At 41.6% G+C, this 24254-nt stretch overlaps 3 protein-coding genes across 3 annotated transcripts in view; 2 read left to right on the forward strand and 1 right to left on the reverse strand.

Annotated features, from left to right (window-relative positions):
• Positions 1-24254, reverse strand: part of LOC148368316 (uncharacterized) — a 310091-nt gene that overhangs the window by 109115 nt on the left and 176722 nt on the right. The gene's annotated exons all lie outside the window — the stretch shown is intronic.
• On the forward strand, positions 4158-7372 carry LOC148368324 (uncharacterized). The gene is made up of 2 exons (XM_088329645.1): positions 4158-4170; positions 4567-7372. The coding sequence occupies exons 1-2, from the start codon at positions 4158-4160 to the stop codon at positions 6477-6479; spliced, it is 1926 nt and encodes a 641-aa protein (XP_088185771.1). The 3' UTR covers positions 6480-7372.
• On the forward strand, positions 10415-19076 carry LOC148368325 (uncharacterized). Its single transcript, XM_088330350.1, has 5 exons — positions 10415-10696; positions 12292-12384; positions 13633-13947; positions 17029-17319; positions 18444-19076. Exons 1-5 carry the CDS (start codon positions 10588-10590, stop codon positions 18470-18472), a joined length of 837 nt encoding a protein of 278 aa, XP_088186476.1. The 5' UTR covers positions 10415-10587; the 3' UTR covers positions 18473-19076.

The following is a 24254-nucleotide window of genomic DNA, read 5'->3' on the forward strand; positions in this document are numbered from 1 at the left end:
ATTCAAGTTAATCCCTGAAATAAGTGTTCTCAATGCTCAGAGCAAGTGTTGACGTTGATAACAAAATGTTACAAAAAGTTAAAATCAGTTTTAAAACGAACAGGTTAGTTGTCTGTCCCTGTGTGCCCCTCGATTGGCTGGCAATCAATGGGATGGGCTCCAGCACCCCCGTGACCCTACTGAGGATAAGCGGTGCAGCTAAAGAGATGAGGTTGTGATTTATTTTCAATGTACATCCATTGCGCGACGTTGCCCTGACCAAGATGGCCGCCACGCAGGCACGCGAGTTAGCGGGCTGCTACAGCACGCCGACATATCTAGTCATGTTTGTATTTGTGTCCCACAATCCATTGCGGCGGGGTTTCGAATGTGAAGGTGTCATGGCTGCCGAACAAGAAAATGTCGAGAAAGTCCTGTAGTCGACTTCAAACGACGTAAACTCGAAAGAAGTATCACTTTGCGGTCCTTTCCGAAGTTTTGTCCTTTTTAATCCCGAATTGGAGCGTTTTTTCGTTCAAAATGTGCTCCAGTGGGGAAGGACCTTTTCAAGAGAAGCTTCTGGGAGCCAAAGAGGAGACCGAGCGGGAACGTCGGCTACCGGACGCTATTTCCAAGCAGCTCGGGGCAGGTCCGTCTTTTTCGCTTCTCCTACAGTGACAATGCTTCCCAAACTTTTGCCGGCCAGCAAAAAAATCTACTATTCAAAAGAAAGAAAGAATAGTGGTTTTAAATACAGTTTTTTAGCCTTTGACTGTAAATAACTCATTTTTCACCTCCAGCAAATACTAAAAGTGCAAACATTTAGGCTCTCGAGTGACTCGTTTAAAGTAACATGAAATCTTCAATGGCCCCCTGGAATTTTTAACTCAAACTAAAAACCAAAAGTGCAGGAAATAAAATGAAGTCTAGCAACAACTCGTATGAAATCACATAAAAACTGAAATAGTTCCTTGATTTCTTTACGATAAAAAAATGACAAATACCAACATGACTTAAAACCAAAAGTGCATCGCAATTTCAGCTGTGCGGATTTTACACAACCATGTGGAAATGTCAGGGTTTGGTGCCTTCAGTCCTTCTTATATCCAAAACATGTCAGCTTTACCACGTGTTCCAGCCCCCTCCTCTTCTTGCAATTAGACAATCAGCCACCTCTTCTATGAATACCCCAGGCTTCCACCTCATTTTGCTGAACTGTTTCTATTCCCGTTGACTTTGACTCACCAAAACATCAAGCTTTGCCTCCCACGACTTCCTCTTTCAATTCCCTTCACGTTATAGTTTCTCCACTTCAAGACTTTCCACGAATCTCAAACATCCTCTTAAGGGTATTCCAAAGTCTACTTTTCCCTCCTCCCCAAGAACTCCCCCAGGTCTCCCTCTCAGGTTTTCCCTCCTTGTCCCAAAACGTCAACAGTCTTCTTTAAGGATATTACTAGGTAACTTATTTTCAAGATTCTCGTCACCCAAAGATGTCCTCTCAAGTTTCCCTCTCAAGATCTCTACTACCCAAGTCCCACACCCCCTTCTCGCCAGTACAGTCTTTTGTTGTTGCTGTTTAAATAAACATCTCTCAAGTCAGGTCTCACCACATCCCTTGTGCCCTGCGTTTGGGACTGTCCGACACCTCGTGACAGGAAATGTTCCAATCTCGACTTAAGACACACCGAAATTTATTGGCTTCTGAGTAACCTCATACTTTTGTTTCCTCGTCCTTGAGGGAGAAGGACGAGTTTAGAAGTTTGACAGGTTCAGGCGTTCTGAGTATTCAGATTGGCACCTGGACCAGATGCATGCTATTGTAGAACCTGCGGCATCTTTTTAAATTTTGAGACTGGAAGTTTGATATCTCTATAACTTACTCTACATTGAATGTTGAGGTTGATTGTGTATTATGCACTGAGGCCCTTGCAACACCCATTGCAACCTTCTTAAATGTCTTCAACTCTGGAGAGTGTAATGTTTTTCAGATCAGACGTTTTCAACTGGACTAAAATGTAGTTAAAACAAATAAAATAAAACAAACATTTGTTTTAAAATTGCCTCTTATTCGTATTACTTGTTTGTTTCAAGTATGTGATTTTGTCAACTTTGTCTTAAATTTGACATCTAAAGGCATCCAAAAAGTCTTGAATTTAACTTGCCTTAAGCTGGAGGAACCCTGTGGTGTTCTGTGCGTCCCTTTGTCAGTCTTTGTGAATAAAGGCGTCACAGATAAATGCGATTTGACTTGTGTGTTGCAGACATCAGTGAAGAATATCTTCCTACTACGTGGCAGGAACCAGAGTTGCCAGGAACTGTTTACAAGATACTCCGAGTTGTGTTGAACAGAGCAGGTTGGTCGTTTTCCTTTCTGCAACGTCCTCGACATCTCGTATTTGGCCGTGAATGTCCACCGTTCTTTCCTTTAGAATAAGGTCGGGGTTTCTGTCTCGCCAATTCTTTCAAAATACATAGAGTGGAAAAAAATAAGTATTTGAACAGCCTGCTATTTTGCTACATCACCCACTTAGAAATCATGGAGGCGTCTGAAATTTTCATCGTGGATCCATGTCCGCTCTGACATAGATAAACAAAAGAAAAATTCAGAAATCACAATGCATGATTTTTTTTAACGATTTATTTGCGTGATATAGCTGAAAATAAGTATTTGAACACCTGAGAAAATGAATGTTAATATTTGGTACGGTAGCCTTTGTCTGCTATTACAGTGGTCTTTCACCAGGTTTGCAGACACTGATGGAGATTTCTTGGTTCTCTCCTCCACACAGATCGTCTCTAGATCAGTCAGGTTTCCGGGCTGTCGCTGAAAAACATAGAGTTTGAGTTCAGGTCTGGAGACTGGCTGGGCCATGCTAGAACCTTGATATGCTTCTTACCGGAGCTATTCCTTGGTTTTTCTGGCTGTGTGCTTCGGGTTATTGTCGTGTCGAAAGACCCAGCTACGACCCGTCTTCAAAGCTCTGACTGAGGAGAGGAGGTTGTTCCCCCAAATCTCACAATACACGGCCCCAGTCATCCTCTCTTTAATGCAGTGCACTCGTCCTGTCCCATGTGCAAAAAAACACCCCCAAATCATGATGCTATCACCCTCATTTTTCACCGTGGGGATGGTGCTCTTTGGATCGTTCTCTTCATTCTTCTTCCTCCGAACACGCTTAGTAGAATTATGACCTAAAAGTTCTATTTTGGTCTCACCTGACCACAAAACCTTCTCCCATGACTCCTCTGCATCTGCCAAATGGTCATATGCAAATTGAAGACGGGCCTTGACATTTGCTGGTTTAAGCAGGGGAACCTTTCGTGCCATGCGTGATTTCAAATCATGACGTCTTAGTGTATTTCCTACAGTAACCTTGGAAACGGTGGTCCCAGCTCTTTTCAGGTCATTGACCAACTCCTGTCGTGTAGTTAGGGCCGATTCATCACCTTTCTCAGAAACATTGAGACCCCACGAGGTGGTCTCTTGCATGGGGCTTCACTCCGAATGAGGTTGACCGGCAGCTTCTCCCATTTTCTAACGATTGCTCCAACAGTGGATCTTTTGTCACCAAGCTGCCTAGCAATTGCTCTGTAGCCCTTTCCAGCCTTGCAGAGGTGTACAATTTTGTTTCTGGTGTCTTTGGACAGCTCTTTGCCATGTTCGGGTTAGGGTTATATTGTGTAAATTAAAAAATGTTTGGTAGCACATTGGTCTTTGCAGCCCTCCGTGACTGTTTCTGATTAGTGCCAGTCGTTTCTCTCAAATGGGAAGTGCCGATGTTGGCCATATTGACTCATTTTTGATGGCCTACAGAAAATCTAGCTCTGTAGCGATACAGGCATAGGGCACACCAAAAGGAAGCTTTAACACTTATCTTTCATGAAACAACAGTTGATTTAGTTGAATTGATGACATTGCCCTGTTTTTTGAAAATACTTGTTTCCCGAAAAACTTCTGAGAGAAATGGCTCCTTGCAAAACAATACATTTCAAGCAGAAGTTTTGCCTCGGTGCTTTTTTTTATATCTATATTTTCGATACCGAGAATATCTAATCAATACTTTCCATAAACACAAATAACATTTGATTGAAAGAACACTAAACTTATGCATGACTTTGCAAGAATTCTCAGCCCCTGATGTTTCTGATGACGCGATCACATGATTCAGGTCGTCATGGTGATCGCAGGTTCCTACGATGCGTCATCCCAACGAAGGGCCTTGGTCATTTTTTTAGAAAGACTAAAGATTTGAATCGTTAACAGTCGGTACTTATATCTTTGCTTTTCTCGTTACACTGCGCATTCTTGGCATATACGCCGGCGCCTACTCACCGCCATACAGAGTAATATGGCGAAAACAGGAACAAAACGCGGCACTAAGTGTTGACAAAGATCTGATCAATGCTACTCCTATCATCTAGTGGTGATTTAATTTCCAGAGGCCTAATACTTACTCATCAGCAGCACCTAAGCCTTTAGATTTTTTTTACGTTTTGGCACTCAGGGACAAGCTTCTGAAAACGTATGATATGGCACTGAAGGAGTTCAGGGCAATACAAATAAATGCGATTTGTGTCTTGCAGACGTCAGCCAAGAATATCTTCCTACTGCGCGGCAGGAACCAGAGTTGACTGCAGTTAAAATTGAGGAGGAGGAGGAAGATCTGAAGCCTTATCACGTTAAGCAAGAGACAGAGGATGGGGAGCCTGTTCGCGTTAAAGAGCAGAACGATGTTCCAGGCTTGCTCGTGACCGGGGTCCGTTCAATTGTCGAAGATCAAAGTCAACCTGAAGATAATGGTTGTCGGGAGCCTATAAGCATCAGCTCCCGGCAACACTTGGAAACGGATGAGGACGACACGTCCCACTCCGCAAACGCTGAAGGTGGTAACACATGTTCTCAATGTGGGAAAACATTCCGAAGCAAGTATTATATGAAGTTGCATATGAAATTCCACGCTGGTGAGAAGCCTTTTGCCTGCTCAGTTTGTGGTCAAAAATTCTCCCTACACGGACACTTGAAATTACACCAACTAACCCACACTGGCGAGAAGCCTTTTTCCTGCTCAGTTTGTGGTCTAAAATTAACCACAAGTTATACCTTAAAACGACACATTAGAACCCACACTGGCGAAAAGCCTTTTTCCTGCTCAGTTTGCGGTCAAAGTTTCACCCAAATTGGACACTTTAAATCACACCAACTAACCCACACTGGCGAGAAGCCTTTTTCCTGCTCGGTTTGTGGAAAACGATTCTCACAGAATGGGAGCTTAAAATCGCACCATAAAACTCACACTGGCGAGAAGCCTTTTTCTTGTTCAGTTTGCGGACAAGTATTCACTACAAATGGGAGCTTAAAGAATCACATTAGAACCCACACTGGCGAGAAGCCTTTTTCTTGTTTAGTTTGCGGTAAAAAATTTACCCAAAAGGGAAAATTGAAATCACACCAACTAACCCACACTGGTGAGAAGCCTTTTGCCTGCTCAGTTTGTGGTCAAAAATTCTCCCTACACGGACACTTGAAATTACACCAACTAACCCACACTGGCGAGAAGCCTTTTTCCTGCTCAGTTTGTGGTCTAAAATTAACCACGAGTTATACCTTAAAACGACACATTAGAACCCACACTGGCGAAAAGCCTTTTTCTTGCTCTGTTTGTGGTAAAAAATTCGCCCAAAATGGACACTTAAAATCACACCAACTAACCCACACAGGCGAGAAGCCTTTTGCCTGCTCAGTTTGTGGAAAACAATTCTCAAAGAATTGGACATTAATGTCACACCATAAAACCCACACTGGCGAGAAGCCTTTTTCCTGCTCAGTTTGCGGTCAAAGTTTCACCGAGAGTGGGACCTTAAAGAAACACATTGGAACCCACACTGGCGAGAAGCCTTTTTCTTGTTCAGTTTGCGGTAAAAAATTCTCCCGACAAGCACACTTAAAATTACACCAAAGAACCCACACTGGGGACAAGCCTTTTTCTTGTTCAGTTTGCGGTAAAAAATTCACCCGACAAGGAACCTTAAAATTACACCAACTAACTCACACTGGTGAGAAGCCTTTCGCCTGCTCAATTTGTGGAGAACGATTTTCTCAGAATAGTCGCTTAAAATCACACAAAATTACACACACTGGCGAGAAGCCTTTCGCCTGCTCAATTTGTGGAGAACGATTTTCTCAGAATAGTAGCTTAAAATCACACAAAATAACACACACTGGAGAGAAGCCTTTTTCCTGCTCAGTTTGTAGAAAACGATTCTCACGGAATGGGAGCTTAAAATCACACCAAAAAACCCACACTGGAGAGAAGCCTTTTTCTTGTTCAGTTTGCGGTCGAAGATTCACTACAAGTGGAAACTTAAAGAGACACATTAGAACCCACACTGGCGAGAAGCCTTTTGCCTGTTCAATTTGTGGTCAGAGTTTTACTGAGAGTGGAAACGTAAAGAAACATATTAGAACCCACACTGGTGAGAAACCTTTTACCTGTTGACTTTGTGGTGAAAAATGCATCCATATCATAGAAATTAAACACAAGAACCCACACTGGCGAGAGAACTTTAGCTTGCTCGGTTTGCGGTCAAACATTTACTGAAAGTTGTGGCTTAAAAACATCTATCTGACCACAGGCGGTCTATAGGAACATAACTGCCACAAAACTATCTCCCCTCACCTTTTTCCAACCACTGACTCTGCCAACACATCAAAAAACCCACATTCATTCACACGAAGCAAGCAGACTCTCCAGCTTTATAATAAACATTTGAAACCCCAAAGTCTCCATATGGAGTCAAAAGATTAATGATTTGTATATGTGTCATGTTTCTTGATAGATGATCTATTTCATCGTGTGTTCGCGTAAAATTTTGCCTGTTATCAATAATTATAATTATGAAACAATAAGATCGCCGACCTAGGTCCCCAAGGTTGGGGCCTGTTCTCACCAGAGCCACAAAGCTTGGAGAGCCTGTGGTTCTCTCCGTCCCTGTTGTCGGGATGAGAACAATCCCTGTGAAGTCCATCACCAAAAGAGATAGGAAACTTTATTTCGTCATCTTCCTTGTTGGCCATGTGCTGCTTCTCACACACCCCTCCCTTGAGGGACTATTTGTTCTCACAAGTACACAAAAAGTGTTTGTTTAACACCCTCTTTGGTGTTTTGTGCAAATATCCCATGTTGGCACACTATAAAAACAATCCCTGATCATTGAAATGAGTTTATTAACATAAAACTGGGTTCATTGATCAGTACTGTTAACCTGTTCCATCATTTCTTCCACCTTCCTCCTTGCTAACACTGAGTGTTTATGTCAACAATGTGCTTTATTCTTACGTTTGATTCAATTTTCTTTGTCATGTGAATAAAACATAGTTTGTTAAAATCAATCTGCGTGCATTATCTGTGGGTCGATGTTTTTTTTTCTTCTGGACAGATCAATCATTATCCATATCAATGAACTACAAAATTGATCATTTAAAGCTGAAAATACATTGTGTTTAAAGTTGCATCTTTCTTGATAAATGCTAGACACAGACTATTTCAAATGAATTCGTGTTGGAAACCGAGAGCACTGCCTGTTGACCAAATTGGCAACCACCAAATTAGATTCCGAACCAAATAAATCTAAAGCCATTTGGATATGTGTTATTTTGGCCATAGAAGAGTCAGAAATCATTTTATGAATGAAGACTTTTGCCAGAACCGAAACTTAACTATGTGTTAAGTCAAGACAGAAAAGGGGCTTGGATTTTCCTGGACCAAAATGAAGTTGAGACTGGAAATCACCATGACCACATTGTAAGACAACATTAAACTGAAATATGAACTGTTCTAAGTATATACAGAACGTGACCTATCAGTAGCCCAATTCGTAGCCCCTTTAACAAACAAAAGTAATAATGTTCAGATGAGTTTAATGTTCAACTCTTGGCATTCAAAATGTCAAGATTTCCTAATGTACTCATCCCTGAAACTCTAAATCTGACGTAGCTCACCAAGGACATGGTCTTGCAGCCATGAAGTTCCACGATAGTGGGGAACATCCGCGTGAGTCCAGTGAATCCGAGCGTGTAAAAAGGTTTACTCCAAAACACACCATAATACCCATGGATAAAAAAAAAATCAGTTGAAAAGTATCTCTGCCTTGTTACTCGCTGTCAGTTTAGCCATCTAATTTCCGTTTACAAATAAACAGACTTCTAAAAGTATTTTCTAGAGGCCGTTAACCTCTGAACTTTTAATGGGCAACTTTTTGGCCAATCACAGCTTCCCGTCTCGGCCCTTCAGCCCGCATTAGCCTATACCGGTCTGTATTGCCAAAAACAACAACGCCTCCTTTACCTGCGAAGAACTCTAGCCAATCGTGACCGGGTCAAATCATAATCGACACATTGGTTGGCTAATAAAATTCAAAATAAGTCGATATGAAAATGTGTCAATTGTATTCAAGTTAATCCCTGAAATAAGTGTTCTCAATGCTCAGTGTTCTGGTTTGCCCGCGTCCCTGCGTCCTAGACGCATGATTTTCGCTGGGGACGCATAGTCTCAAATCAACGTGCGTCCCCGGGACGCAACTTTTTTGACCCGAAATTGTCATTGTTACCCGATTACATTTTTTAAAACAAAGATTTACCGCACTCCAAACTTTTCGTCTTGCTGATCTGCCATTGTTGTTTTGGTCTCGCGGTTCGAGTTTTCGTTTGCACGCCGATCTCAGCAAACGAGATCTCGTTGCTTCAAGATGACGTCATTGTTGTAGTGGCTGTCGTTGAGTGAAGGTGAAGGTTAAGTATGCTTCCGAAAAAAACAGTTTTGGGTGAAAATCAAGACAAAATTGGTCATTTCTTCAGTGTCAGTAATAAGTTGAAACATAATGCAGAAAGTAATATGCAATAATTCCAGCACGAAAAAACGGCGGAGAAATTCTTCGGAAGATCGCGGAGACAAGGAAAACACGTGTGTTGAAGTGAACGATTCGACGAAAGAAAATAAACAAAAGACTCCTAGCAAGAAAAGGACTTTTCTGCCAAAATGGACTAAATTATATTCCCGGTTACGCTATGAGGAGGATGATAAAGGAGGCTTCATGTTCTGTGATGCGTGTACCCAGCAACACAACACCAGCTTATGAAGGTGCATCTTACAAAATAATTGGACCTTGAGAAGGCATTACAACTGTGGCGGGACAGAAACCACAAAGAATATATGAACTGAAAAATCTGAAGTGATAACTGTTTTGTATTAACAATTAGCTGTGATGATTCAAACTGAATAGAAATATAGATTAATATTTCAGCAATATTATTTTGTATAATGTACAATATCGTGAACTGAAAAATCTGAAGTGATAACTGATTTGTGTTATCGGTTAACTGTGATGATTAGAACTGAATGAATATATAAATTTATATATTTATTTATATATTTGTCACCGATATACAATTTCAACCTGGATAAGACTAAATTTCAGGGACCCATAGTTCTCTGTTGGGACCCATAGATTTTTGAGTATTAGAGTCCCCGGGACCCATCACTTTTCAGAGGTGAAATGAACACTGTGTGACACACCATGTGGTTAGCACCTCCACTGGTTTTCAACATCTATGAAGGAAATTAGCATTTTAGTACAACGTACGGCAAAACTAACATAAATGGCGACAGAAACAAAACGAAAATGAATCCAAACAGCTTGACAACATCGATTACATTACTGTGTAAGTTGCGACATTCGTCAGTTGTGCTTTTAATGTTGTTAATAAACTTATTTTTTGCTGAACACCAAAAAGATCATGGGTTACCGTTGGCAGCGCGCTGGAGATTGCTAACAATGTCCTGTTTCCCCTCATAAAATGAGAGACTAAACTTAACTTTAAACCATACCAGCAGGTGGCGCTGTTGGACTCGTCATTGCAGGACATTTACACACAAACTATACAAACATATTTCAGCTGGAATTTCAACAAAACAAAAGTTATTATGATACCTGTTACACAGTGTTAAATTTTAACTTCTATAATGGTTTGTAAATTTTTTTTTTTTCCAAAAGCATTTTTTTAGTTCTTCAATAAGTGTTGACGTTGATAACCAAATGTTACAAAATGTTAAAAACTGTTTTAAAATGAGCAAGTTAATTGTCTGTCCCTGTGTGCCCTGCGATTGGCTGGAAACCAGTTCAGGGTGTCCCCTGCCCACTGCCCGACGATTGCTGGGATGGGCTCCAGCACCCCCGTGACCCTACTGAGGATAAGCGGTGCAGCTAATGAGATGAGGTTGTGATTTCTTTTCAATGTACATCCATTGCGCGACGTTGCCCAAACCAAGATGGCCGCCACGTAGGCACGCAAGTTAGCGGGCTGCTACAGCACGCCGACATATATAGGCCTGTTTGTATCTGTGTCCCACAATCCATTGCGGTGGGGTTTCGAAGGCGAAGGTGTCATGGCTGCCGAACAAGAGAGTGTCGAGAAAGTCCTGTAGTCGACTTCAAACGACGTAAACTCGACAGAAGTATCACTTTGCGGTCCTTTTCGAAGGTTTGTCCTTTTTACTGCCGAGTTGGAGCGACACTTCGTGGCGTTTTTTTCGTTCAAACTTGGAGAAAATGTGCTCCAGTGGGGAAGGATCTTTTCAAGAGAAGCTTCGGGGAGCCAAAGAGGAGACCGAGCGAGAACGTCGACGACCGGACGCTGTTTCCAAGCAGCTCGGGGCAGGTCCGACATTTTCGCTTCTGCTACAGTGACAATGGTTCCCAAACTTTTGCAGGCTGGCACAAAAATTCCACTATTCAAAAGAAAGAAAGAATAGTGGTTTTAAATACAGTTCTCTCAGCCTTTTACTGTAAATGACTCATTTTTCACCTTGGGCAAATCCTAAAAGTCCAGGAAATGAAATGAGGCTCTCGAGTGACTCCAATAAAGTAACTTGAAAACTTGAATGGCTCCCTGAAAATTTTCACTCGAATTAAAAAGCAAAAGTCTTCGAATTAAAATGAATTTAAGCAGCAACTCGTATGAAGTCGCATCAAAACTTCAATAGTTCCCTGATTTCCTTATTTTACTTTAAATACCTACATGACTTAAAACCAAAAGTGCATCGCAATTTCAACTGCGGATTTTTTACAACCATGTGGAAATGTCAGGGTTTGGTGCCTCCAGTCCTTCGTATATCCAAAAGATGGCAGCTTTACCACGTGTTCCAGCCCCCTCCATTTCTTGCAATTAGACAATCAGCCACCTCTTCTATAAATACTCCAGGCTCCCACCTCATTTTGCTGAACCGTTTAGATTTCTGATTCCGGTAGACTTTCACTCATCAAAACATCCAGCTTCGCCTCCCACGACTTCCTCTTTCAATTCCCTTCACGTTATAGTTTCTCCACTACAAGACTTGCCACTAATCTCAAACATCCTCTTAAGGGTATTCCAAAGTCTCCTTCTCAAGTTTTCTCTCCTTGTCCCAAGACCTACAACTTCAACAGTCTTCTTAAGGGTGTTACCAATTAACCTATTTTCAAGATTCTCGCCACCCAAAGATCTCCTCTCAAGTTTCCCTCTCAAGATCTCCATTTCTACTGCCCAAGTCCAACACCCCCTTCTCGCCAGTAGTGTCTTTTTTGTTGCTGTTTAAATAAACGTCTCTCAAGTAAGTTTTCACCACATCCCTTGTGCCCTGCGTTTGGGACTGTCCGACACCTCCTGACAGGAAATGTTCCAATCTCGACTTAAGACACACTGATATTTAATAGCTTATGAGTAACCTCATACTTTTGTTTCCTCGTTCTTGAGGGAGAAGGACGAGCTTAGAAGGTTCAGGCGTTCTGAGTATTCAGATTAGCACCTGGACCAGATGCGTGCTACTGTAGAACCTGCTGCATCTTTTGAAATTTTGAGTCAGGAAGCTTGATCTTTCTACAACTTACTTTATATTTAATGTTGAGGTTGACTGTGTATTATGCACTGAGGACCTTGCAACACCCATTACAACCTGCTTAAATGTCTTAAACTTTGGAGAGTGCCATGTTTTTCAGATCAAACGTTTTCAACTAGACCAAAACGTAGTTGAAAAAATAAAATAAACCAAACATTTTTTTATAAATTGCCTCTTCTTCTTGTCGTGTTTTTTGTTTCTTTCAACCGTGTGTTTTTTGGTCAACTTTGTCTTAAATTTGACATCCAAAAGCATTCTAAAAGTCTTGAATTGAACTTGCCTTAAGCTGTAGGAACCCTGCTGTGTTCTGTGCGTCCCTTTGTGAGTTTCTGTGATTAAAGGCGTCACAAATAAATGCGATTTGACTCGTGTGTTGCAGACATCGGTGAAGAATATCTTCCTACTGCGTGGCAGGAACCAGAGTTGCCAGGAACTGTTGACAAGATACTCCGAGTTGTGTTGAACAGAGCAGGTTGGTCGTTTTACTTTCTGCAACTTCCTCGACATCTCGTATTTGGCCGTCAACGTCCACTGTTTTTTCCTTTAGAATAATAGAATTAGAATAGAATTTACTTTTATTGTCATTCTTTGTAACCATGCACACAGAACGAAATGTCGACACACCTGACCCGTACAGATAAACTGTAGCGAGCCAATGCAGCCGCAGCCAAACAGGGCGCAGCCATTTTAGACCCAACTGCTGTGTTGGGAGTCATTAGGTGACCAAACCCCCCAATTCCAACCCTAAATGCCGAGCGCCAAGCAGGCATTTCTAGATCAGTCAGGTTTCTGGGATGTCACTGAAAAACACAGAGTTGGAGCTCCCTCCAAAGATTTTCGTTTGGGTTCAGGTCTGGAGACTGGCTGGGCCATAATAGAACCTTAATATGCTGCTTACCGGAGGCATTCCTTGGTTTTCCTGGCTGTGCGCTTCAGGTCATTGTCGTGACCCATCCACGGCCCGTCTTCAAAGCTCTGACTGAGGAGAGGAGGTTGTTCCCAAAAATCTCACAATACACGGCCCCAGTCATCCTCTCTTTAATGCAGTGTACTTGTCCTGTCCCATGTGCAGAAAAAAAAACCCAAAGCACCCCCACGCTTTGGAGTAAGGATTGCACTCTTCATTGTTCTTCCGAACACGCTTAGTAGAATTCTGACCAAAAAGATATATTTTGGTCTCACCTGACCACAAAATCTTCTCCCACGACTCCTCCGTATCATCCAAATGGTCATATGCAAACTGAAGACGGGCCTTGACATGTGCTGGTTTAAGCAGAGGAACCTTTCGTGTATTTTCTACAGTAACCTTGGAAACGGTGGTCCCAGCTCTTTTCAGGTCAACTCCTGGTGATCGCAGGGTCCTACGATACGTCATCCCAACGAATGCCTTTGTTCATTTTTTTTGAAAGAATAAAGATTTGAAGCATTAACAGTCTGTACTTATGCCTTTGCTTTTCTACTCACCGCCCTACAAAGTAATACGGCAAAAACAGGAACCAAATGCGGCACTAAGTGTTGACAAAGATCTGATCAAGGCTATTCCTACCATCTAGTGATGATTTAATTCCCAGAGGCCTAATACTTACTGATCAGCAGCGCCTAAGCTTTTAGCATTTTTTACGCTTTGGCATTCTGGTACAAGCTTCTGAAAACGTACTAATACGTTATGGCACTGAACGAGTTAAGGGCAATACAAATAAATGTGTCTTGTGTCTTGCAGACGTCAGCCAAAAATATCTTCCAACTGGGCAACAGGAACCAGAGTTGCCCGCCGTTAAAATTGAGGAGGAGGAGGATCTGAAGCCTTATCACGTTAAGCAAGAGACAGAGGATGAGGAGCCTGTTGGCGTTAAAGAGGAGGAAGATTTTCCAGTCATGCTAGTGACCGGGGTCCGTTCAATTGTCGAAGATCAAGGTCAACCTGAAGATAAAGGTCAACCTGAAGATAAAGGTTCGTGGGAGCCTCTGAGCATCAGCCCCCGTCAACACGTGGAAACGGATGACGACGACACGTCCCACTCCGCAAAGGCTGAAGGTGGTAACACATGTTCTCAGTGTGGGAAAACATTTCAAAGCAAGTCTTATATGAAGTTGCATATGAAATTCCACACTGGGGAGAAGCCTTTTGCCTGCTCAGTTTGTGGTAAAAGATTCACCCTAAATGGACACTTAAAATCTCACAAACTAACCCACTCTGGCGAGAAGCCTTTTGCCTGCTCAGTTTGCGATAAAAGATTCACTAAAAGTGGAAACTTAAAGAGTCACATTAGATCCCACACTGGTGAGAAGCCTTTTGTCTGCTCAGTCTGCGGTAAAAAATTCACCCTAAATCAACACTTGAAATTACACCAACTAACCCACACTGGCGAGAAGCCTTTTGCCTGCTCAGTTTGCGGTAAAAGGTTCAGCCAGAGTGGGGATTTGAATGTACACACTAGAACCCACACTGGTGAGAAGCCTTTTTCCTGCTCAGTTTGCGGTCAAAGATTTACTACAAGTGGAAGCTTAAAGAGACACATTAGATCCCACACTGGTGAGAAGCCTTTTGTCTGCTCAGTTTGTGGAAAAAAATTCACCCTAAATCAACACTTGAAATTACACCAACTAACCCACACTGGCGAGAAGCCTTTTGCCTGCTCAGTTTGCGGTAAAAGGTTCAGCCAGAGTGGGGATTTGAATGTACACACTAGATCCCACACTGGGGAGAAGCCTTTCGTCTGCTCAGTTTGTAATACGATTCATTGACAGTGGGAGCTTAAAAATACACACTAGAACCCACACTGGGGAGAAATCTTTCTCCTGCTCAATTTGTGGAAAACTATTCTCCCAACAAGGAAATTTGAATGTACACACTCGAACCCACACTGGGGAGAAGCCTTTTGTCTGCTCAGTTTGTGGTAAAAGATTTACCCTTGGTTGGCTTTTTAAAAAACACACACGAACCCACACTGGGGAGAAGCCTTTCGCCTGCTCAGTTTGTGGTAAAAAATTCACCCAAAATGGAAAATTGAGATTACACCAACGAACCCACACTGGCGAGAAGCTTATTGCCTGCTCAATTTGCGGTCAGAGTTTTACCATGAGTGGAAACTTAAAGAAACACATGAGAACCCACACTGGTGAGAAACCTTTGACCTGTTGACTTTGTGGTGAAAAATTCATCCGTATCGGCACTAGAAATTACACACTCTAACCCACATTGGGGAGAAGTCTTTTGCCTGCTCAGTTAGTGGCAAAAGATTCACAGAGGGTTGGAGCCTAAAAAGACCCGAACCTGGCCAAAATCGACTGATTAACTTTTGAGTGACCGGGCCCGGGGTAAACCCTTCGGCCGTGCGTACCTCGTCGCCAATTTATGGGTTTTGGCTGAAGTACGCAGCTTCGAGTTTACTTAGCGGTGACTACCTCAAATCGGGAATGCAGTTAAAGCGCTGTGCCGAAACGAAGACTTGGGCGCCCAGGTGCAGGGAAATGAAACTGAACGAAATGGCACTGAAAATAAAATTTTATTCCGCAGATTCCAAGCTGCAAATCGTAAAAGATTTAGCCCAAAAGCAGACAGAACGTCTGTAAAGCCTCTGTGAAGCCTTGCCTTGTACCTTGTCCAACTTGATCAGGATCTGATCCACTAAACATTAGTATTTGGAACTTTTCTAACGGTGACTTGTGACATCATGCAGACAGTTCTTCGCTTTTCAACAGTCTGATGGCACGAGTATTAACTCTTGAATGCACAGTGGGAGAAAATATGATTTCTTATTCTTCAAGGTCTTTAAAAATCAGAAAGTTGTAATACTGTCATATCAAGTATTCCTAATAAAAGATGTGTATGCCATGATGCCATTAGTATTTATTTTCACCACTAATCACAAACTCCGACAGTGTTCATTCTACCTCTGAAAAGCGACGGGTGCCGGGGACTCGCGTGCTCAAAAATGTATGGTTCCCAACAGAGACTTATGGGGCCCCAAAATTTAGTGTGATCGAGGTTGAAATTGTAAATCGACGACAAATATATATAAATCTATATATTCAAACAGTTTTAATCGTCACAGTCTATTGGTAATACAAATCAGTTATCACTTCAGATTTTTCAGTTCACAACAATTTTGTACATTATGCAAAATAATATTGCTGACATATTAGTCTATATTTTCATTCGGTTTTAATCATCACAGTTAATTGGTAATACAAGTTATCACTTCAGATTTTTCAGTTAATATATTCTTCGTGGTTTGCTGTCCCGCCACAGTTGTAATGCCTTTCCAAGGTCCAATCCATTATCATCCTCCTCATAGCGTAACCAGGAATATAACGGAGTCTTTTTCTCGCTAGGAGTATTCTTTTGTTTATTTTCTTTCGTCAAATCGTTTGCTTCGACACACGTGTTTTCCTTGCCTCCGCGATTTTTCGAAGAATTTCTCCGCCGTTTTTTCATGCCAGAACTATTGCCGTTGTTATCACTTTCTGGATTATGGTTCGACTTATTACTGACACTGAAGAAATGACCAATTTTGTCTTGATTTTCACTTAAAGCTGTTTTTTCTGAGGCATACTTAACCTTCACCTTTACTCAACGAGAAGCACCACAAGAATGACGTCATCTCGAAGCAACGAGATCTTGTTTGCCGAGATCGTCGTGCGGACAAAAACTCGAACCGCGAGACCAAAACAACAATGGCGGATCTGCCTGACGAAAAGTTTGGAGTGCGGAAAATCTTTGTTAAAAAAAAAGTAATCTGGTAATAATGACAATTTGGCGTCAAAAACATTGCGTCCCGGGGACGCACGTTGATTTGACATTATGCGCCCCCAGCAAAAAGAATTCTCGGCCCGTGATGTCTCGGGTGACTACACTCTGCCATACAGAGTAATACGGCGGATACAGGAACAAAACGTGGCACTAAGTGTTGACAAAGATCTGATCAAGGCTACTCCTACCATCTAGTGATCATTTATTTCCCAGAGGCCTAAGACTTACTGATCAGCAGCGCAGAAGCCTTTAGAATTTTTTTACGCTTTGGCATTCTGGGACAAGCTTCTGAAAACGTACTAATATGTTATGGTGCTGAACGAGTTAGGGCCAAAAAATATAAATGTGACTTGTGTCTTGCAGACGTCAGCCAAAAGTATCTTCCGACTGCGCGGCAGGAACCAGAGTTACCTGCTGTTAAAATTGAGGAAGATCTGAAGCCTTATCACGTTAAGCAAGAGACACAGGATGGGGAGCCTGTTCGCGTTAAAGAGGAGGACGATTCTCCAGTCTTGCTAGTGACCGGGGTCCATTCCACCGCCGAATATCAAGGTCAACCTGAAGATAACTGTGGGCAGGAGTCTCTAAGCATCAGCTCCCGTCAACACGTGGAAACGGATGACGACAACACGTCCCACTCCGCAAACGCTGAAGGTGGTAACACATGTTCTCAGTGTGGGAAAACGTTTCGAAGCAAGTCTTATATGAAGTTGCATATGAAATTCCACGCTGGTGACAAGCCTTTTTCTTGCTCAGTTTGCGGTAAAAAAATCACACAGAGTGGGAGCTTGAAAAAACACACGAGTACCCAAACTGGGAAGAAGCCTTTTTCCTGCTTAGTTTGCGGTAAAAGATTCAGCCGGATTTGGGATTTGAATGTACACACTAGAACCCACACTGGCGAGAAGCCTTTTGCCTGCTCAGTTTGCGGTCAAAAATTCACCCGAAATGGACAATTGAAATCACACCAACTAACCCACACTGACGAGAAGCCTTTTTCTTGCTCAGTTTGTGATAAAAGATTCAATGACAGTGGGAATTTGAAAAAACACATTAGAACCCACACTGGGGAAAAACCTTTTTTCTGCTCAGTTTGCGGTCAAAGATTCACTTTAAGTGGTAACTTAAAAAGACACACATTAACCCGCACTGGCGAAAAGCGTTTTTCTTGTTCAGTGTGCGGTAAAAAATTCACCGAAAGTGGGAGCTTCAAAGTTCACACTAGAACTCACACTGGCGAGAAGCCTTACGCCTGTTTAATTTGTGGTAAAGGATTCATTGAAAGTGGGAACTTAACAAAACACATTAGAAGCCACACAGGCGAGAAGCCTTTTTCCTGCTCAGTTTGTGGTCTAAGATTCACTAAACGTGAAAGCTTGAAGAAACACATTCGAACCCACACCGGTGAGAAACCTTTAACCTGTTGACATTTTGGTAAAAACAAATTCATCCATATCGAACATTAGATATTACACACAAGAACCCACGCTGGCGCAAAAACCTTTGCCTGCTCGGTTTGTGGTCAAATATTTACTGAAACTGGGAGATTAAAAACTTGACCAAGCATCACTCAGGCCGTCTATAGGATCATAACTGCAACAAAACCATTTCCCCTAACCTTTTTCCAACCACTGACTCTGCAGACACATCAAAAACGCCACATTCAGTCACAGGAAGTGAGCAGACTCTCCAGCTGTATGATAAAAATTTGAAACCCCAAAGGCTTCATATGGATTCAAAAGATTCATGATTTGCATTTGTGTCATGTTTTTTGATAGATGATCTATTTCATCGTGTGTCCGCATGAATATTTCCATCCATCCATCCAACAATCACAATTATTATAACAATAAGATGGCTGACCCAGGTCCCTCGGGTTGGGGCTTGTTCTCACCAGAGCCCCAAAGCTTGAAGAGCCTGTGGTTCTCTCCGTCCCTGTCGTCCGGATGAGAAATATCCCCGTGAAGTCCACCGTCAAATGAGATAGGAACCTTAATTTTTTTCATCTTCCTCGTTGGCCATGTGCTGCTTCTCACACACTCCTCCCCTGAGGGACTTTTTGTTCTCAAAAGTACACAAAAAGGGTTAGTGCAACAACCTTTTTGGTGTTTTGGGCAAATATCACATGTTGGTACGCTATGACAACAATCCCTCGTCGTTGAAATGAGTCTATTATCTTCAAACCGGGTTCATTGATCAGTACTGTTAACCGTTGCAACATTTCTTCCATCTTCCCCCTTGCTAGAATAGAATAGAATATACCTTTTTTGTCATTGTTACAAAATGGGTTAACATATTTTGACAACGAAATTGGGCAAACACTGAGTGCTTGTGTCAACAATGTGCTTTATTCTTCTTTTAGATTCAATTTTCTTTGTCCTGTGAATAAAACATAGTTTGTTAAAATCAAACTGCATGCATTATTTGTGGGCTGATGTTATTTTTCTTCCGGACTGATCAATCATTATCCATATCAACGAACTACAAAATCGATCAATTAAAGCTGAAAATACATTGTGTTTAAAGTTGCATCCTTCATGATAAACGCTAGACACAGACTATTTCAAATGAATTCGTGTTGGAAACCGAGAGCACCGCCTGTTGATCGAATTGGTAACCACCAACTTAGATTCTGAACCAAATAAATATAATTTAAAGCCATTTGGATTTTTTTTTACTTTGGCCATGAAAAAGTCAGAAATTATGTTATGAGTGATGACTTTTGCCACTTTTTTTGCCAGAACCGAAACTTAACTATGTGTTAACTCAAGACAAAACAGAAAAGGGACTTGGATTTTCCTGGACCAAAATGAAGTTGAGACTGGAAATCACCATGACCACATTGTAAGACAATATGAAACTGAAATATGAACTGTTATAAGTATATACAGCACGTGTAATTCACCCTGGCCATGTGGTAGACGGCAGCAAGGAAAGTCGCTCTGGAAAAACCACTACAAACTAACGTAATACCTAGCAGGAAAAAGACAGAAAGGGGTAATTTGTCATTTATATCACAGAAAAACACTTCAATAAAATATGGTCAAGAAGGGGAGACTTGTCGAGGAAACTGGCGCAAAGGAGAAACAGAACGAGTGAGCAGAGAGCTTGAGAAAAGCATCCAAAAACTTTTGGAAAGGACTGTGTTGCTGGAGCAAAAAGTGGGACGCGTGGAGAAGTTAAATGCTAACAAGGAAGAGCAAACGGCGCGATCGGAACGATCCACAGCCTTCCTGCTCCAACAAGCCGCCAAATTATCCACAAAGTATGAGGATTCGGAGTCGAGATCAAGACGCAACAACATTAGACAAGAACATGGACATTCGTATTGAGAGGGCACACCACTCACTGGTGGCCAAGCCTCAAGGTAATACGGCACCACCGCGAGCAATTATCGTCCTCTTCGTTGACTACAGAGTAAAAGAATCCGTGATGAAGGAAACAGAAGACAGCGTAAGACGGCAAAACCGTTTACTTCAGTCGAGACTACACGGAAATTCAAAAGAAGAGGAAACGAGTGAGGGACGTCATCAAAAAGCTAAAGGAGAAAAACCTGAAGGCGCAATCCCCATATCTCCATATGAAGATGTTTTTGGACTCGGGAATAAAGACATTTTTTACACAGATGGATGCCGCACCATTGCTAAAAGAAATGGGGATCGAAGTGGAAGAAGACAAGACAGAGACACTTCAGAGGATGATGGCGAAGAACATCTGGACCACAGTGACTGGAACGAGAGGAAGGCGAAGGATCACCCCCATCACAGAAAGAGACTTACAAGCTCTCATGGAGCAAAACAAAGCGAAGTTCTGATTTGGGGTGAAGCAATAAGGACCATTTATACCCTTTCTTTTAAGTATTCAATAAGTTAGAAGTAAGAACATTGATTATCTTTAAATTAAAACGATATTTTGTTTATTTGTGTAGAGCTACACTAAAATATTTAGTTAGTATAATCATGAACAACTATACAAAAGTTGTTCAAGCACTGAGTGCATATTTCCAGGAGGGTAGCCACAACTCTCCGATGGGACCTGGCAGGGGAGATACCATGATCATGGTGGAGTAGTGATTAGGATCGATCGCTGCTTGGCCCTGTGGCTAGGACCTTGACTCAGCCTCTTGGCTGGGAGCAAGTGTCTCGGCCTCTTGCCTTTGCAGTGTATTATGATTTGACCGATAACGGATAATGGATCATTGATAAAGAATATAGAACAATAATCCCCCCCCCCTCTTGGAAGACATGTGTTTCTGTTTTTTGGGTGTTTTTTTTCTTTTAGGTGGGGTCTTATGCGTGTTTGTTAGTTAGTTTGTTTTTTTTCAAGAACGATGTTAGTTCTTAATGTATTTTTTTGTCTGCTTCCAAAATCTAAATCTTGTTTCATATAATGTACATGGGCTGAATAACCCCATTAAGAGAAAGAAGATATTGAATCAACTCAAAAAAAATGCCAGACTCAGTAGCTTTGTTACAAGAGACACATTTGACAAAGATTGAACATAAGAAGTTAAAAAGAGAATGCGTCAACCAGGTTTTTTACGCCTCTTATTGTTAGAGAAGGAGAGTAGAAATTTTACCTGGGAAAGGTGTTGCATTTAAAGTCGAAAAAGAAGTGAAGGACAATCTGGGTTAATATATAATGATTATTGGGTCAGTGGCCGGTGTTGGAATTTTTTGTTAAATCAACACAAACTTAAATTAATCATCTGACTCCAATTTGTGACCTTTCCCAATTACCATTCATCCAAACAATTTGCACGCTCTTTTCTGCATAGAAAGTTCTCAGAAGCCGGCATTTCACTCACGAGTGGATTTATTTCTAACACACAAATCATAACATCTCTGCACGCTTCTCCTTCCGAGTTGCTCAGCAAAGCATCTCCTCCGCCCCTTTGCTGCTCCCATTGGTCTCCCGTTCCCGGAAGAATGGCGCGTCGACTCCTCCGCGTCGGCCCCCGGACAGCTGGTCGCCTCCCTCTGCCTGAGAGCTGCCCCACGTCGAAATTTACTCCAGAAAACTTTGGCACAAAACACAAATAGTCCAACAGACAAAATTAAATTCAAACTTCCACATTCCTTTACCAGTATGGAAATACCAATAATGAATGTTAATGCACCAATTGAAGAAAAGGGGACATATTTTCAATTATCAGCTAAAGTAGTAACCAATTGTGAGAAGGGAATGTTTTAATGATTTTAATACTGTACAAAATGGCAAACTGGACAAGTACCCATCAGAATATGGACCAAGTACAAAGAGGTCGACAGTGTAAAATAACATAACTAACGAATTGGGACTGATGGATCCATGGAGACATAAGAATCCCCAAACTAAGGACTATACTTTCCATTCAAACCCTCATGTCAGCTATTCACGGATTTAATTTCTTTTACATTTGAAGAAGACATATGCATACAGTAATGGAGTGTGGTATAGAGAATATTACTATAAGTGACCACGCTCCAATTACTTAAATAATTGAGTTTGGACAATGAACCGCATTTTAGGTATTGGAGGATGAATATATCTCTCCTCTCAGATAAAAATTTAGAACAGGAAATATAGCAGTGTACAAAGGAATATTTTCAAATCAATGACAATGGGGAGGTTTCTCCATCAATATTATGGGAGGGAGGGAAAGGTGTAATAAGAGGGAAAATAATTGAAACATCTTCTCGACTGAAACGAGCCTGATTAAATAATCAAAAAGAATTGAAGGATAAGATTCAGGAACTAGAAGCAGAGCATAAAAGAGCGCCAAATGAATCCAGATTACAGGTATTAAACAGAACAAGAAGCCAATTAGATGAACATTTAGTAAATAAGGCGTTTTATGAATCAAAAATATCAAATGGGCAATAGAGCTAGTCGGTTTCTAGCCTTCCAACTTAGAAAAACCCAAACAGACAGAATCATTTCATGGATAAAACATCCTATTTCGAAACAATGTTTAGCAAAACCCAAAGGTATTGCTGCAGCGTTTGCAGATTATTGTAAAGATTCATACAAGGACTCAGAAATTGATTTGCATAACTTTTTGGAAAAACTACATTTACCGATAATTTAATTTTGTGTTTGTGTTACATTTTCAATGTGGGTGCATGCGGCTTATATACAGGTGCAGCTTGTGTAAGTACAAAATCGGTTTTCCTCTTAAAATGTAATGGGTGCGGCTTATAATCAGGTGCGCTCTATAGTCCGGAATTTACGGGATATAAAAAGGATGATGTTGGTTAAAATTCAGATTTAAAATATGTTGAATTCATTGTACAAATCAAAAGCAATATACAATCACTTGTTAAAAGTATCTTGTTAAAATGGATGTAAAATGAATTGGTTGATATTCTAAAATGTATTTTTTGTCAACTGAAAAGAAAACTATTTGATTTGTCTCCAGCGGGCTGCTGACGATTTTGATAGCCAGCGGAGGTGCTAACCACATGGTGTGTGTATGTTGCGTCGCTCATTGCAGCAACTGGAATAAAAGCCTCATCATCCGGTCCAGCCTGAATGGGGATCCTGTTGTGGTAAATACACTTGCATTTGTAGAATAGATTTGCATACATGTAGAAATTTAGAAAGACTTGCTTACAGTTGTGGGAAAAGGTCGGGTAGACATCCTTGAAGATACTCTTGGCAGACATTAAGTTTCCTTGAAGATAGCGTGCAAGGGACGGGACGCTCTGTACTTGATACGTGATACAGGACCGCCTTTTGGGGTGTAATCGAAGCTTAATCGTCGCTACCAGCTTTAAAAACACTGTCATGTTCCCAGCTCTCCGAGAAACTTCATTGATGCATCAATAAAAGTTGTATCTCCCTCCGACGAGGCTGGCTCCTGTCCATTTTCCTTATCCACATATGAGAAGACTTTTCTCTCGATTATCGAACCTGCAATTTCTCCAACAATCCTTGGTGGGATGGCTACACTGCGGTTACACACATATATATATATGTATATATATATATATATATATATATATATATATATATATATATAATGAACATTAGAAACATTTTGTCAATTTTTGCTACTAACATTAGAATAGAATAGAATATATCTTTATTGTTATTGTTACAACATGGGTTGAATATATTGTGACACCAAAATTGGACGTGCCACTCCAGGTCCACATTTTACAGTAAGGATTAAGAAAACAGCAACCACAATGACCACAGTTAGCTCTCTCTGTAGATAGAAGGGTCTACACGATACTGCTAGGAACTCTATATCGAGTGAGCAGTGTGTGTCAATGATTCGGCTGTTATTGCAGCGCATAGTCCCCCACCTCTGTTTTTACCGGAGTCTCTGTCTCGTTCGTGCCGAAGAAACCTGCGTCCTGCTGGTTGGACTGCGGCGTCGGGGATGCCAAGACTCCGTGATGACAAAAATACTCCAATTTCGGACGAAGCTGTTGGTGGCGATCCGCAGCTCAAATTCACTCATTTTGTGGACAGTGGATCTGGCGTTGGTCAGGAACACGCTTGGGAGCGCTGGTCTCTGTGGTGGCCTTCTTAGCCTAGGACCGACCGGCAGCCTTCAATCATCCAAATTGGAACACACAGATAGAGATTTTTTCCCTCGC

The sequence above is a fragment of the Urocampus carinirostris genome, chromosome 3 (genome assembly GCF_059441175.1).
Source record: "Urocampus carinirostris isolate Australia breed hairy pipefish chromosome 3, RoL_Ucar_1.0, whole genome shotgun sequence".
Classification (NCBI taxonomy): Eukaryota; Metazoa; Chordata; class Actinopteri; order Syngnathiformes; family Syngnathidae; genus Urocampus; species Urocampus carinirostris.